General features: G+C 38.7%; 1 protein-coding gene across 5 annotated transcripts in view; it reads left to right on the top strand.

The window, feature by feature from the left end:
* Positions 1–16531, top strand: part of LOC129514446 (probable phospholipid-transporting ATPase IIB) — a 242290-nt gene that overhangs the window by 105328 nt on the left and 120431 nt on the right. For 4 of the 5 annotated variants that reach the window (XM_055333018.1, XM_055333016.1, XM_055333017.1 and 1 more), the window contains 2 exons: positions 1381–1461; positions 13644–13719. In XM_055333018.1, the coding sequence (XP_055188993.1) occupies positions 1381–1461; positions 13644–13719 (157 nt within the window). The remainder of the gene's footprint in view (positions 1–1380; positions 1462–13643; positions 13720–16531) is intronic. The other variant, XM_055333020.1, reaches the window with a different exon arrangement.

Genomic DNA, 16531 nt, shown 5'->3' with positions numbered 1-16531 from the left:
ATATATTTATATATAAAATATATTTTATAAAACATTACTATATATTTTGAATATATTTTAGAATATATTTTTAAAACAACTGAAATACCAAGAACTTAAAGAGTTTTAATAGTTTACTCTGAAAGACTCCAGGATAAGTAATCTCCATTCATGGCTATAACTCACCTACTTAGACTGTTATTTGTGTCCATGTTAATCAATTTGGAAAATATACAATACCATATTTAGATTATAACAAATTTGATAGGTCACTCTCACATCCACATGATCATTTGCATACTCCATGTGTGAACTCAGGTATGCTTCCTACCTGTGTGGTTTGGAGTTTTGTCTCCTAATATCACTTACATCCTGGTCACTTTGGGATGTATGGGATTACCATGCAGAAGATGTGAAGTCGCTCTCCCTCGGGCTGTCTAGGGGACAGTACAGTCAGGATCCCATGTGGGTGTTGATGTTAAAATCCACACAGACAAGGAACTAACTTTTCAGTATTGTAAATCCCTGATGATCTCCTGGTAAAAATAATCATGTACCATTAAAAATTAAAATTTGTTATCAGTACATTTTTACTTATAACATTTTAATAAAATTACATAGCGTTTTAAAAATTAAATTTCTAAATCAGCAGATGTACTTTTATAAGTTATCTTAAAATAAGGTGCTTAAATGTCATCTCTGGAGACTTGCTGTTTAAGCATATATATACATGTCGCCTGTGAATGGAGTGACCTAAACCACTTTTTTCCTACTTCAAAACTAGTTCCGGAAAGTCGCTGTGATATGTGAATAGTTAAAGCCTTCCCATGTAATTTTATAAATATAGATCATGGGGATGTGGTTCAGGCACATGGAGAAAGGCAATAGGTTCATGCCTTTAAGTAAGTCAGTTGTTTATAGCAAATGCAGTAGCTATTAGAAGAAAAGCATGTGAGTAGGAATTTGGTAAATTGTCTTACAGAACTTTTGTGGAATTGTGAAGATTAATTACTTAAATCCCACTAAGTTCTTGGGTACCCATGTAACTTCCAAATATTCATACACAGTATGACAAAACTCCATGAAGTATATCTCCACCTTTAAACTTGGAATCTGAGGCAGCCCCAGGCAACATGCAGTTTGTATTTCCCAAGCACTCAACACACACTTGTCATTAAGCAGCAATCTGTTAGAACCAAGAAAAATTGCCACACCTCTCTTGAGCGTAAACATTTTTTCCCTTAGTTATCTTCCATCCTAATCCATAGTGTTGGCACACAAAATATAGGAAAACCAACTGTCACTTTTGATAAATAATATTTGAAAAATATTAGTTGGTGATTGAAAAATTTCCAATTTATCTGATTATAATATAATTAATCCAGATATTTTGTATTCCAGGATCTTTTTTCAATCAGTGCTTATGTTTATGCTCAGAAACCACAGCTGGATATTCATAGTTTTGAAGGCACATTTACCAGGGTAAGTTAAATCTTTTGTTAAATACATATATATTCATTGTGTGTTTAAATTAAAAACTGGAAAACTGAAATTTGAAAGAATGCTTAAAGAATAAAACAAGATTTGAACTGAAAAGGGAAAGCCTAGAGAATGTTTCAAGTTCTTAAATTTTCCTGCATCTAGTCTCTCTGTGGGATATGCTCATCAGTACAGTGTTTTTGTTTAGCATATTTACTCTGGAGAAAGACCCTTCCCCCTGAAAATTGTAGGCGTCAAGATGAAGTAATTTCACTATGTCAGTTTGAGTTTGGATATTAGTTAACATACTATGATATGTATATTGTTTCCTGATTTATATTAACCAGATGACTGTGCTCACATGTGCACTTCAATTTGACATTCTTCACATTATCATGGTGTTTTGCTATAGCTTGAAGTCCCTTCTCCCCAATGACTCCTGATTGGATTTGGAGGACTCAGTAACTTCTGATTTTAGCAGCTTATACAGATATTATAAACTCTTCATAATACTTGGGGGGGGTTAGGTACAACTGTAGTTTACTTTTAATTGCTACAGTTATTTTAAAAAGGTTTATTTTGGTGTGACCTTCTTCATTTCACTCTTGTTCACATACCAGGATTGGTGAGCAGTTGTCATCATTTGAGAAAGCATTTACAAAGTGCCAGATAATGAGCAAATTACGGGAATGCAAAAATGAAGATGCCTATTGAGGAGATGGTCATTGCTTTGTTACTTTATTTTTAAGGGTGCTTTAGTAAAAGTATATTCAGGATGTTCATGACAACAGATGAGGAAGATGAGGAACTGTAAATAATTTCTGGAGAAAACTCAAATCTTTTTGTGTTTTTGCAAAAATATTTATGAAAAAAGCATCTTCTAATTAAAGACAACTTAGCATATTCGAGAAAAAGCCTTAACCAAAGAGCTTCCTTAGTTGCATAAGTTAAGAGTTATTAATTTAGCCACTGTTAATATTTTGGAATATTATTTGCTTTCTTCCTTTCTGTTTTACAGATTTATATTTCTTGTCATTTGCTAAGAGTTGTGAAGGTCTGCTAGACAATGTGTGGAATCACACTGAAGTCAGTGCGAGTGAGTGAGAATATGGCTGAACACAGCCAGGCTGCAAAGCGCAGTTTACATAGTGCGTGACTGAGCATGTGACTGCATAATTTATGTGTATGGCCGAGCATGTGTGACTCTGAGATTGTGTGTGTGATCGAGCATGTGAGAAGGCATGTGTGACTTAAGCGTGTGTGACTTGAGTGTGTGTGACCAACCATGCATGACTGAGACCAAGTGTGTGAGACTGTGTGTGTGACTTGGGTGTGTGTGACTGAGAGTGAGCATGTGAGCACTGTACATGTGACTTGGGCATGTGTAACTGAGATTGTGAATGTGACCGAGCGTGTGTGACTTGGGTGTGTGTGACTGAGATTGTGTATGTGGCTTGGGTGTGTGGGAGTGAGCGTGTATGACTGAAACTGAGCATGTGAGTACCGTACATATGTGACTTGGGTGTGTGTGACTGAGATTGTGTGTCACTTGGGCATGTGTGACCTGAGTGTCTATAACCCACTGTGTGTGACTGAGCATGTATGACTGAGACTGAGCATGTGAGCACTGTACATGTGTGACCAGGCATGTGTGTCTTGGATATGTGTGATGGAGATTGTGTGTGTGACTGAGCTTGTGTGACTACATATATAAGCATGTGACATTGAGTGTAAAAGACTGTGTGTGTGATCTGACACGTGACTGTAGACTGAATGAGCATGTAGGTGTGGGGGAAGGGGATATGGAGAAGGGTAGCCAGGTTCCATCCTGAAGATCTTGTCAGAAGAAGGAAGAAGCTATTTAAGAATTTTTAGCTTAGAAGAGAGATGATGGCACTGGTGTCTGTAAGAGTCGCCTAGACCTCTTCACTTAGGATGGAGGCAGCCACCTGAATCGGTTCATGTCCCCACAGCCTCCACAAACTGCTCAGGCCAGGTGCGGGAGTAGCCAGTGTGCCTGTAGATCATGCACACAGCACACGTGGGAGAGAGAAAATGTGCAAATTCCAATTTTCTGGAAGTGAGAAAAAGTATCCAAAATAGCACAGTCAGCTCTAGAGTCAGGACGGGGTATGAGGAATTTGTGTCGAGACTGTGGACCCGACTGGGGCTTCTGAATTTCCTGAGCTTGCACTTACCTCTTATGGGTTGCTGCACGTTCTTGATCGGTGCCTGGCCTTTCACCACCTCCAGTAGGTGTTTCTAATGAGATCTTATTTCGGTCCTTTTAAATACATAAATAGTGAGTTCTGGATTATTTAAGGAGAAAATTCTTTCGTGTATATCCTTCAAAAAGGAGGAAAGAAAAAAAACATGCTAAATAACTGATTTCATAACAGAAAAATGGAATTCATCAGTTTAAATACCAGAGTATTAAGTGAGCATTTAAAGAAATGACATCTGCTTATATTTCTTTTCTAGCATATGATCTACAAAGGAGAGAATACATACTTTATATCAGCCTAAGTAATTAAGTAAGGATCAGAGCAGATTAATTCAAGTGTCCTGTGGCAATACATGTGTTATGTATTTTGTTGCCTGAACAGAGTATAATTATGCACATTGTAAAAAATGTCTGCTTCTGCTTACCTTATAATGTGAGGATAACTTCAGCTGCTTGCTATACAACATTCCGAGTAATATAAATGATTCATATTAGTATTATTGTATAATTGATTTGCTTATTGTTCAGGACCTAGGAATTCTCCCTGACGTTTACAGTTTAAAACTGAGCTAGTTTTGAAATATTAGCAGTGTTCTTAGGCCTTTTACATCGTATTCCCATTTAATATTCTTTATAATGCACTTTCTGCTGTCATTTCTTTCTTTCTTTTTTTTTTTTATGATAGTCACAGAGAGAGAGAGGCAGAGACAGGCAGAGGGAGAAGCAGGCTCCATGCACCGGGAGCCCAATGTGGGATTTGATCCCGGGTCTCCAGGATCGCGCCCTGGGCCAAAGGCAGGCGCCAAACCGCTGCGCCACCCAGGGATCCCTCTGCTGTCATTTCTGCTGCAAACCATAGTACACTCATCATTGTTTGGGTCTTTTCCAATCAAAATACTCCCTTTCTAAAAAGCAGATGTCTATTGTTTGTTAAATTGAGTCCACTATTGAGAAAACAGCTTCAAGTGGTGACATTTTCCTTTATCCCTCCCAAAGCAAATTTCATCTTTGCAAACTGTGTGGCATTAGGAGAAGGAAACCCAGAGAGAAAGTTACTTAGAGATAATTTATTTCCCATCTTCCCAGTCTTTATTCTGTACTATATGAGATTGGTAAAAAGCTATCTTTTACAATAATTTTCTTGATATTAGAAAAAGTTTAATGTTTCCATCACTGTTACTACAGAATTGGAAAGAAACTGCATAGATACTGTGTGTTCTTCACATAATTGTGCTAGAAATAGAACGAATTCACATGATTAAATAGTTGTGCAAAAGTAGTGGGAGAACCAACTTAAGTTTCTAAGATGAAATTGTATAGAACCTTTTATTTGCAGCTTAGAAAGCCTTATATGTATGTATTTTTTTTAAGATTTTTTATTTATTATTTTAGAGAATAAGAGAGAGAGCATGATGGGGAGGGGAACAGAGGCAGAGGGAAAGAACTCAAGCAGACTCCTCACTGAGCAGAGCCAGATCTATGTGGGGAGTATGGGGCTTGATCTCATGACCCTGAGATGATGACCTGAACTGAAATCAAGACTTAGAGGCCTGGGACCCCTGGGTGGCTCAGCAGTTGAGCTTCTGCCTTTGGCTCAGGGCTTGATCCTGGTCTGGGGATCAAGACCCACATCGGACTTCCTGCAAGGAGCCTGCTTCTCCTTCTGCCTGTGTCTCTGCCTCTCTGTCTCTCATGAATAAATAAATAAAATCTTAAAAAAAAAAAGACTTAGACGCTTAATGGACTGAGCCACTAAGGTGCACCCCATGTATATTTTTTTAATGCAATATTTTCTTGGAGTTTGACACAGTGGGAACATACTTTACTAAAGTTAAATTCAATTCAATTTCTTTCCTCCTTCCCAAACTACTTTGATATCCTGTGATCTTAAAACGTATCCTGACAGCACATTATCAGTTACTAATAAAATACAGTTCTCCGTGGAGGTGGCAGTACACCTGGGAGACTCCGCACTCAGGATGGTGAAGGGTCTATTCCCTCCTAGAGACATACATGTGGTGTGCCAGAGCTTTCCTGTGTTAGCTCCAAGTAAAGGGCTTTGGCCTTTTGTAATTCTGTCTTCTTGAAACACTCCATAACGAGAACTGCAAAGAACACTGTACAGACATGATGTCACATTAAGGCAAAAAGTTTCCAGATTTTAGTTATGTTTGTGTTTGAACATAAACATTAAAATGTAAAGATAAAACTAGGGTTTGTGTTATTACTGTTGTGATAGTGATGTGTGGCTGTGCCTGAGATCTGTGTACAGTAGTTGTAACATACAGCTTATATGTGAGCTTTTATTTAATGAAAAATATCCAGTATAATAATAGTTTTAAAGAGAAATGAAATAGAAATGTTACCTTTATATAGATAATGTATTAGTTTTAAAATATCCACTAATACAGTTTTTTCTCCCATGAATATATGTACATTTGAAAAACATAACCCTCGTCCTTAGCAAAAGGTGAAGAGAGGATATTCTGTGATAGCCACTAAATAAATTGATGGGTTAATTTATAATTTATCTGTGATAATATTTTATGCTTTTTCAGGAATTCTGTGGTGTTAAGTTGCAGACTGAAAGATATAATTTTAGTTTGCTGTATGAAAAAATTAGAACATATAGTAGTTTAATGCAAATTTTAAGTTCTTTTATTTATATTAAAGTTAAATAGCTTAAAAATGAATTGATTAAAGGCATTCTTTACACTTATGATTTCATTCTTAAAAATATTCTTGTATTTTTTGAAATTTTTTCCATTTTGTTATGGTAAAATACACATAACATAAAATTTACCATCCTAGACATCTTTAAGTGTATAGTGCAGTGGCAGTAAATATGTTCAAAAATTTGTGCAGGAATCACCACCCACCTCCATACTGTTTTCATCTCATAAAACTGAAACTCTCCCCATTAAATACACACTCCCCATTTCTGCTCCCTGCAACCCTTGGCATGCACCATTCTCCTTTCTGTCTCTAAGATTTTTTTTAGCTAAGTACCTCGTATAACTAGAATTCTACAGTTGTTGTCTTACTGTCACTGGCTTGTTTTCCTCAGCACCGTGTCCCCAAGGACCATCTGTGTTGTAGCAGGTGCCACAAGTCCCTTCTTTTAAGACTCAGTAAAGCTCCGTTAGATGGATAGACCACATTTGCCCATCCATTCATCCGTCCATGGACATTGGGTTACTTCCATGTTGTAGCTGTTGTGAAGAATTCTGCTATGAACATGGATGTACAAGTATCTCCTCGAGACCCTCCTTTCCATCTTGAGGGTCCCCACCCAGAAGTGGAATTTCTGGATCTGATGGTAATTCCATTCAATGTTTTGAGGACCTGCCATACCGTTTTCCACAGTGGCTGCACATTTTATATTCCTACCGACAGTAGGTAGAAACAGGGGTCCCTTTTCTCCACAGCCTGTTTTCCGTTTTCCTGACCATCGCCATCATCCTGAGTGTGCAGTGGGACCTCATTGTGGTTTTGATGAGCAGTTCCCCAGTGATTAGTGATACTGAGCATTCTTTGATATCTTTTTTTTTTTTTTTTTTTTTGGTCATTTGTGTGTCTTTGGAGACACGTCGATTCAAGTCTTTTCCCCATTTTGGTGCTGGTGGTGAGTTTCAGGAGTTCTTTTTCTGTTCTGGGTGTTAATCCCTTGTCAGATATATGATTTGCAGTTATTGTCTCCTCTTCTGTGGTTGTCTTTTTACTCTGGATAATGTCTTTTGATGTACACGATTTTACAATTTCATGAAGTTCAGTTGGTCTGTTCTTTCTCTTGTTGCTTCTGCCTTTGGTGTCACATCCAAGACGTCATTGCCAAGTCCAGTGTCATGAAGCATTTGTCCTATGTTTTCTTCTACGAGTTTTGTTGTAAGTCTTATATTTAGGTCTTTGATTCATTTTGAGTTATTTTTACATGTGGTATTAGGAAAGGGTAACTTTATTGTTTTACGTGTGGATATCCAGTTTTCCCAGCATAATTTGTTGAAAGACTCTTTTCCCCTGGTGTACGGTCTTGGAACCCCCTCCTCAAAAACTATTTATAGGGATGCTTGGGTGGCTCAGTGGTTGAGGGCATCTGCCTTTGGCTCAGGGCGTGTTCCTGGAGTTCTGGGATTGAGTCCCTCATTGGGCCCCCTGCATGAAGCCTGCTTCTCCCTCTGCCTGTGTCTGTGCCTCTTTCTTTCTGTGTCTCTCATGAATAAATAAATAAAATATTTAAAAAATAACCTATTTGTATATGCAAGTATTTGTTTCTGGGCTTTTTATTTTATCCCATTGGTCTGTATGTTTGTCCTTATGCCAGCATCACACCATTCTGTTTACTGTAGCTTTGTACTAAGTTTTTTTTTAAGATTTTATTTATTTATTCATGAGAGACAGAGAGAGAAAGAGGCAGAGACACAGCCAGAGGAGAAGCAGGTTCCATGCAGGGAGCCTGACATGGGACTTGATCCCAGGTCTTAGCATCACGCCCTGAAGGTGGGGCTGAAGGTGGGGCTAAACCACTGAGCTACCCGGGCTGCCCTGTACTAAGTTTTTAAATCAAGAAATAGGATTCCTCCAGTTTTGTTCTTTTTTTTTTTTCCTCCCCTCCAAGATTGTTTTGGATTGTTTGGAGTCCCTTGGGATTCCATATGAATTTTAGGAGGGTTTTTCTATTTCTGCAGAAAATTTCATTGGGCTTTTGATAAAGGATTACATTGAATCTGTAGATCACTTTCGGGTAGTCTTGAAATTTTAAGTTTTAAGTCTTCCAATCCATGAACATGGAATGTGTTTCCATTTATGTCTTCTTTACTTTCTTTTAGAAGTTTTGTAGTTTTTATTGTACAAGTCTTTAAAGTTAATTCCTAAATATTTTATTATTTTTGAAGCTAGGTGGAATTGTTCTTATAATTTCCTTTTCAGATTGTTCACTGATAGTGTATAGAAATGCAACTGATTTTTTAAAGGTTTATTTATTTACTTTGGGGGGTTGCAGAGAGGGAGGGAGAGAGTTTTAAGCAGACTCCACACTGAGCTTGAGCCTGACTTGGAGCACGATTCCACAACACTGAGATCATGACCTAAGCCAAAACCAAGAGATGAGCACTTAACTGACTATGCCACCAGGTGTTTCTGAAATGCAACTGGTTTTTGTGTGTTGACTGTTTTGTCCTGCTACTTTGCTGAATTCTTTGTTAGGTCAGATAGTTTTCTTGTGGAATCTTTAGTGTTTTCTACAAGATCATATCTGCAAACCAGTAATTTTACTTATTCCTTCCCAATAACATAGCTTTTTTTTTCCTTTTCTTTTTCCTTTCATAATTACTCTAGCTAGAACTTCCAGTACTGTGTTTTAAGTCTAATAGATGTAGTGAAAGTGGACATCCTGACAAAAAAGGCTTCAGTCTTTCATCATCTGGTATGATGTTCATTGTGGGCTTTTCATGTATGGCTTTTATTGTGGTGATGTAGTTCCCTTCTCTTCCTAGTTTGTTGAATGCTTTTTTTTTTTATTATTTTCTTAATTACAAAAGGGTACTGAGTTTGTTTTTTCTGTTTCAGTTCAGATGATCCTGTGAATATTTTTGTTCATTCTGTTAACGTAATGCATTACATTGATTGGCTTACATGTTGAACCAACCTTGCATTCTGCTTGGTCATATGTATAATCTTTTTCATAGTTTGCTAAATTCTGTTTGCTAGTATTACAAGATTTTTTGCATCAGTGATCATAAAGGATTTTGATCTATAATTTATTTTTCTTTTCATGTCTGTGTCTGGCTTTAGTATCAGAGTTGTGCTGGGTTTATAGAATTTAATTTTTTTAATTAAAAAAATTAATTTAATTTTTTTGAATAGTTTAAGAAGAATTGATGTTAGTCTTTCTTTAAATTTTTGTAGATTTCATCCAGTGAAGTCATTGGATCCAGGGCTCTTCTCTGTCAGATTGGCTATTATTCAGTCTCTTAACTCAATATAGTTTTATTCAAATTTTCTGTTCTTCATGATCAGTCTTAGTAGGTTTTATGTTTCTAGAAATTCATCCATTTCGTTCCATTTCTTGATGCACAGGTGCTCATGTATTCTCTTATAATCTTATTTCTGTAGCATTGTGGTAATTTTCCCACCTTGGTTTCTGATTTTAGTAATTTGATTATTTTTTTTCATAGTCCACCTTGCTAAAGGTTTGCCAATTTTGTTGGTGTTTTCAGAGGGCCAACTTTTGCATTCATTCACTTTTACAATTCTTTTATGTTCTTTATTTCATTTGTCTTTGCTCTAAACTTTATTTTTTCCTTCTTTCAATTAGCTTTGGGTTCGTTTATTCCTCTTTTTGTGGTTCCATAGTTGTAAAGTTAGGTAATTGAGTTGAGATCTTTCCTCTTTTTTAACATAAGCATTTGTTTTTATAAATTTCCCCCTTAGCACTGCTTATGTTGCACCTCATAAGTTTTCATAAATTGTGCTTTCATTATCATTTGTTCTAAGCATACCTTGATTTCCTTTGTGATTTCTTCATAATCCATTGCTTATTTAAAAGTGTTGTTTAATTTCCAATTTTGTGGATTTTCTGTTACTAATTTCTAACTTTATCTCATTGTGGTTGGAGTAGATACTTTGTATGATGATCTGTTGGGATCTGTCCTAGAAAATGTTTCATGTACCCTTGAGAAGAATGTGTATGTTGTTTTTGGGTGGAGTGTTCTGTATATTAGATCTAGTTGGTTTATTTTGCTAAGTTTTCTCTTCTATCTGGTTGCTGTAGCTATAATTGTGAGTGGAGTATTAAGGTCTCTAAGTATTACTTATTGAGCTATTTCTTCCTTAGATTTTGTCAGTTTTTGTTTCAAATATTTTTATAGATTTTCATTAGATTCACAGTTGTTTATAATAATATCTTCCTGCCTTATTGAACACTTAATTTATAATGTCTCTTATAACCTTCTTTGGCTTAACATTTAATTTGCCTGATACTATAGCCAGACCCGCTCACTTTTGCTTAGTATTTTCATGGAATATCTCATCCCATACTTGCACTTGCAACCTCTTTGTGTCTTTGGATATGAAGTGAGTCTCAGCATATAGACAGGATATAGTTGCATCATGTTTTTATCCATTATGCCAATTTCTGTCTTGACTGTTGACTGTTGAGTTTAATCCATTGTTATTTGAAGTAATTACCAAAAAAGAGGGACTTAACTTCTGTCATTGTTCAATTTTTCCGTGTCCCTTATGGGTTTTTTTGTTGTTGTTCCTCGTTTCTTACATTACTGTCTTCTATTGTGTTTAGTTGGTTTTTGTAGTGAAATGTTAAAATTTCTTACTTTTGTGTATATTTTATAGTTGTTATCTTTGTGGTTACCATGTGGATCATGCTTAACATTCTAAAGATGTAACACTAATTTGAATTTATACCAACTTAAGTTCAATAACATACAAATGCTCTGCTCCTTTATAGCTCTATCCCCACCCCTTTTGTTTGCTGATGTCACACAATTACATCTTTATACGTTCTGTGCTTAAAAATGTAAACGAATAATTCTTTTAAATACACCAGCCTCTTCAGTAATGTAGAAAACAAGGCTTGGAGTTACAAACCAAAGTTACAACAACACTAGCTTTTATGTATTGGTGTTTTAAATCATGTAGAGAACAAAAAGTACAGTTACAAACCATTGTTACGATAATATTTGATTTTATAATTGCCTGTATGCTTATTGTTATGGAGATCTTTATTTCCCTATGTAATTTCAAGTTGCTATATCCTCTTCTTTCACCTGCAAGATGCCCATGAACAGTTCACACAGGAAGGGTCTAGTGGTCACATACTCTCTTAGCTTTTGTTTGTCTGAGAATGTCTTGATTTTACCCTGATTTTTGAAGGACAGTTTTGCTAGATTTAGGATTCTTGTCTGACATGGGGTTTCTTTTGTTTGTTTTTGAGCACTTTGAATATATCAGCACACTGCCGTATGGCCTCCAGTATTTCTAATGAAAAACCTGCACATAGTCTTATTGGGGATTCCTTGTTTGTGATGATTTGCTTCCTCCTTATTGCTTTCAAGATTCCTTTTGTCTTTTTTTCTTTTTACGATTTATTCATTTATATTAGAAACAGAGCATGCGGTGGGGAGGAGCGGAGGGAGAAGGAGAAACTCTCAAGCAGACTCTGCACCAAGTGTGGAGTCTCACTCAGGGCTTAGTCTCATGACTCAGATCATGACCCAAGCCAAAACCAAGAGTCAGATGCTTAATTGACTGAGCTATCTGGGTGCCCCTGCCTTTGTCTTTTAAAACTTATATTATAATGTATCTCTATATGGGTCTCTTTGAGCTCATCTTACCTGGATTTGGCTCAGCTTCTTCAGTGTTTACGTGCACGTCTTTCATCAGATTTGGGGTATTTTCATTACTCCTTCACATATTCTCTCTGCCCTTTTCACTCTGTCCTCCCCATTCTGGGACTCCCACAGTGCATTTCTTGATTTGTACCATGGTGTCCTGCACTCCCTCAGACCCTTTTAATTTTCCTCCATCTGTTTTCATTCTGTTTCCCAGACTTGGTCATTTTCATTGTTCTGTTTTTCAGGTTTGCTGATTCTTCTGTATGGTCAGATCTGCCTTGAATCTCTTTAGGGAAACTTTCATTTCAGTCATATGTTTCAGCTTTGAACAACTTCTGGTTTCTGTTTAGCTTTTCTGTCTCTGTATTCATATTTATGTTTTGTTCATATATTGCTTTCTTGGCTTTCTCCACATCTTCATTTCATTCAGTATCCTTAATACTTCTCATTTAGAGTCTTTGTGTAGTGTATCTGACATTAGGTCTTCTTCAAGGGTAGTTTCTGTTGATTTATAATTTTCCTTTAAATGGGCCACAGTTTTTTGAATGTTTTTAATGCCCCCGCCTTTTTTTTTTTTTTTGAACACTGGTGGTGATTTTTTTTTTTAAATATAATATGGTAACTCTAGAAGTCAATTCTCCGCCTTCCTCAGGGTTTCAGTTATTATATTTATTTGCTTATTTTTTATTATTGTAGACTGTCTCCATGCTGGGTACATTTAATATCTTTTCAGGTCTTTTCTAAGCTTTTTGGGGATATGCATGGTAATTTTTTCCAAATATGTAGTTGCTTTAGAATGTTCTAGTGGGGATCCCTGGGTGGCGCAGCAGTTTAGCGCCTGCCTTTGGCCCAGGGCGCGATCCTGGAGACCTGGGATCGAATCCCACGTTGGGCTCCCGGTGCATGGAGTCTGCTTCTCCCTCTGCCTATGTCTCTGCCCCTCTCTCTCTCTCTCTCTCTGTGTGTGTATGACTATCATAAATAAGTAAAAATTAAAAAAAAAAAGAATATTCTAGTGTTTAATGGCTAGCTCCCAAAAGGCGCTTTGGGGGTCACGTGTCCTCTCAGTGCCCTTGCAGTCACACAAGCTGGAGCCAGAGGGGTGACAGCAGTGGCAGCAGCCTCTGTATTTGCACCTGTGTGGTCAGAGCAGAGACTCTGCTCTTGGAAGGACAGGGTCCTTTCTGCCAACCTGGCATCAGCAGGCGGCTCCTGAAACACGTGCACAGCTGCCTGCCGCAGGGCTGGGTAGCTGCCCCTTGTGCTCCAAGCTAGAATAGACCAGAATTGACTCCTTCTCCTGGACAGTTGAAAGCCTTCAGCAGACTCCACTGTCCCAAAATAGTCCTGTCAGCCAGGTTCTGCCCCTACATTGGTTGCTGGAGTTGGGGAAGAGTCCTGGCGCTCCCTACGCTGCCTTTGTCCCAAAATCCTCTGTCTAAATTCCCTTGTTTCCCACCTTTATTATGCAATGCTATTTCACTGCTCACTAATGGATTCCATCTTGTTTTTACCCCTGTAGATGTCTGTAGTAAAAAAACAAACAAACAAAAAACAAAAACTTGCTAACTTGCCATTTTTCCTCTTTTTTTTTTTTTTTTTTCTCTGAATAGGAAGACTGTGACCCTCCCATTCATGAGAGTCTCAGCATAGAAAATACACTGTGGGCAAGCACCATTGTTGCATCAGGTATGAGACAAGTTCCCTTGTTAGCATCAGCTCACACATAGACGTACTGCTTTGTGTAATGGAGGGACTGTGTGATGTCCCCACACAGGAGACCTTATTGATCATACACTATAGTTGGTGGGTGTGGGGCAGGCCCTGAGGGTTTGTGTCCTAGACAAGCTCTGGCTATGGCCTCTGTGCTGCCTACCACACTACACTCCAAGGGGCAAGGCCAGCACAGTCATGGTGGTGCACCCTTCATGGAGCAGAGCAGGGGCATTTTGCTGGTTTTGACGCTTTTCTTGGCAAACTTGTCTGTGTTCCTTACTGAGAGGTGGTGTAGCAGAACTGGGGAAGCCAGTGGTGGTATTTGAGGGATCTTTCCACTCATCACTCACCCAGTAGAATTTGTAAGACATCTCTGGGTGGGTTGTGTGTCCGGGAGAAAAGTATTAGATGAGGCCATGGGCCTTGGGAGGTATTTCATGTTGGGCCTTAGGGGCCCAGGGTAAAGCTTCTTAATTTTCTTCTGAGTGAAATTGGAGGATGTTGGAGTATTCTGGTGGCTGAACAGGGAGATCAGCTAAATTTACATCTTGGAAAGTCAATTTCTTTGGGAGTTATTGAAATCTAAATGATTATCAGCTTTTCAGAAAGTAGCTGACTTGCTGATGGTAACCAGGAGTCACTTCTAGCAGCAGGGAGCATGAAGGTTGTTGGTGGGGGAGGAAGGCCAGGGAGCATTCAGGATAGGGCTGTCTGTCTCTCAGTTTGTGGCCCAACACCGGCAGCCCTTCTGTCTTGGAGCTCAGTTGCCCTTACAGGGCTTAAGAATCTGTCTGCAGATCAGACACTGCTGATGCAACGTTGAGCAGAGTCCTTATGGGTCCCGTCCTAGGGAGCTCACAGGCAGGGATGACTGTAATAAGGAGAGGCAGGTACTTTAAGCTATAGGTGCCCCATAAACAAGCCCATATCCTTACCTGGTCATAGTTAGAGGAAGGCCTCCCTGTAAGCTCCATTGAGGAATAAGCAGTGCAACCGGTAAGGGATGAAAAGGTGAAGGCTGTTCTGTGAGGGCCTGGGGCAACAGAAGAGGATGGTGCCAGGGCCTGGTGCCTGGCACATGGAGATGGGAAGGCTAGACACTCTCGGGGCGATTCTGTGTGCATGTGCACCGTTGGGGCCTGTGTGTACAGGAGCGTGTAACCCAGACTCCTGTAGGAGAGTAATGTTCACCTTTCAGGGAATAGGGAATGAGAGGGGACTTGGTTTTATACTGATGTTTTATATGTTTAATAAAAAGCTCGATGGCGGGGATCCCTGGGTGGCTTAGCGGTTTGGCGCCTGCCTTTGGCCCAGGGCATGATCCTGGAGACCTGGGATCGAGTCCTACATCGGGCTCCCTGCATGGAGCCTGCTTCTTCCTCTGCCTATGATTCTGCCTCTTTCTCTCTCTCTCTGTGTGTCTCTAATGAATAAATAAATTTAAAAATCATTAAAAAATAAATAAAAAATAAAAAGGTCGATGGCAAATAGGACAGTTTTAATGGAAACTATGTGAGGTATCTCATGATTTTGTACTGATGGATTTTTTTAAATTTCTCAAACTAAAGAGAAAGAGAAGTAAGGACAGCACACCAAGGAGAGACCTCAGGGGGAGCAGGCCATATCTCTGGCTGTGTAGATGTCAGGAAGGGAAGACTTGCAGTGTCCGTAGGGTCACCATGGAGGGGGCACTGCGGCCAGGAAGAGTCTCAGAATCTTGTGCTCATGCTTCCTTCACATCTCTGTTCTGTGCTGACCATGCTGACGGCCGAGGATGGCCCGAGGCTCACCATAGCTCACTGTGGTGCTCACGTTGTTGCAGCCTCACTGTGTGGGCCAAAGCCTGTGCTTAGAGACGCCCATGTTGTTGCACAGTCACACAGCCAGGCTGTCGTGGGATCAGGATTTGAAGCCAGGTAGCCGTCCTTGACAGCTGTCACCCTTTAGCCTTTAGTGTTGAGTAGTTTCTAGGAAAATATTTACCACATACCACACACAAGCTGATGTTGGTCCCAGATCTTACGTTTCCCATGTCTAGAGTTGTATTCTGTTTGGTTTCCATCATAGTGAAGATGCTCTTTTTACAAAATACATTTTATTTGATCTTTTGTTCCCTGTGTATTAGAATATTGCTACTGATCCTCAGTGCTATGGATCTGTGGCCTTTCTCCTCAGAGACGGAGGAGAGGCCTTTTGTGAGGCCCTCTGATAATTCCGGTACACACTTTCCCTCTCCTGTCCTGCACTCTCTGGATGACCTTGGCATGTGGTAGCTCCTGGTTGCATATGAGGGCAGAGCAGACACAAAAGTAATGTCAGATATGCTTGCCCACGTTGATGACTGTTTTTGATCCCATTATATGTAGAATTCAGTTCCTCCAGGCATTTTATCTTCCAAGTAGCTATTCATACTGCTTCAAAAACCAATTGTTCAAAAAGATTTAAGACACCTCTAATTTTAATTTGTGTTTGGACATTTTAAAATGTAAACTCTTTTCATTAATTTCACATATTTTAACACATACTTACCTTTAAAAGCCTTAATAGTGTGAGCAAATACTAGATTCTATATATTATCAAACTTGCTGTATCCTGAGGAATGTTTGAAAGACATTGGGTTTCCAGGAGTAATATAAGAGCTCATATCTTCTTTATACTTGATTACAAGTTGAGAAAGAAGGACCAGAATTTTTTAAAGTCTTACTTTTTAAACATTACATGTCAACTGGATTCAGGTTGCCTCTTAGGTGAAGTGAACATGGGCCTTCCTCCCTTGTCATAGGGT

The sequence above is a fragment of the Nyctereutes procyonoides genome, unplaced genomic scaffold (genome assembly GCF_905146905.1).
Source record: "Nyctereutes procyonoides isolate TBG_1078 unplaced genomic scaffold, NYPRO_anot_genome, whole genome shotgun sequence".
In the NCBI taxonomy this organism is placed as follows: Eukaryota; Metazoa; Chordata; class Mammalia; order Carnivora; family Canidae; genus Nyctereutes; species Nyctereutes procyonoides.
Note: the sequence above shows the minus strand (reverse complement) of the source record. Positions and strands in the feature narration are given on the sequence as shown.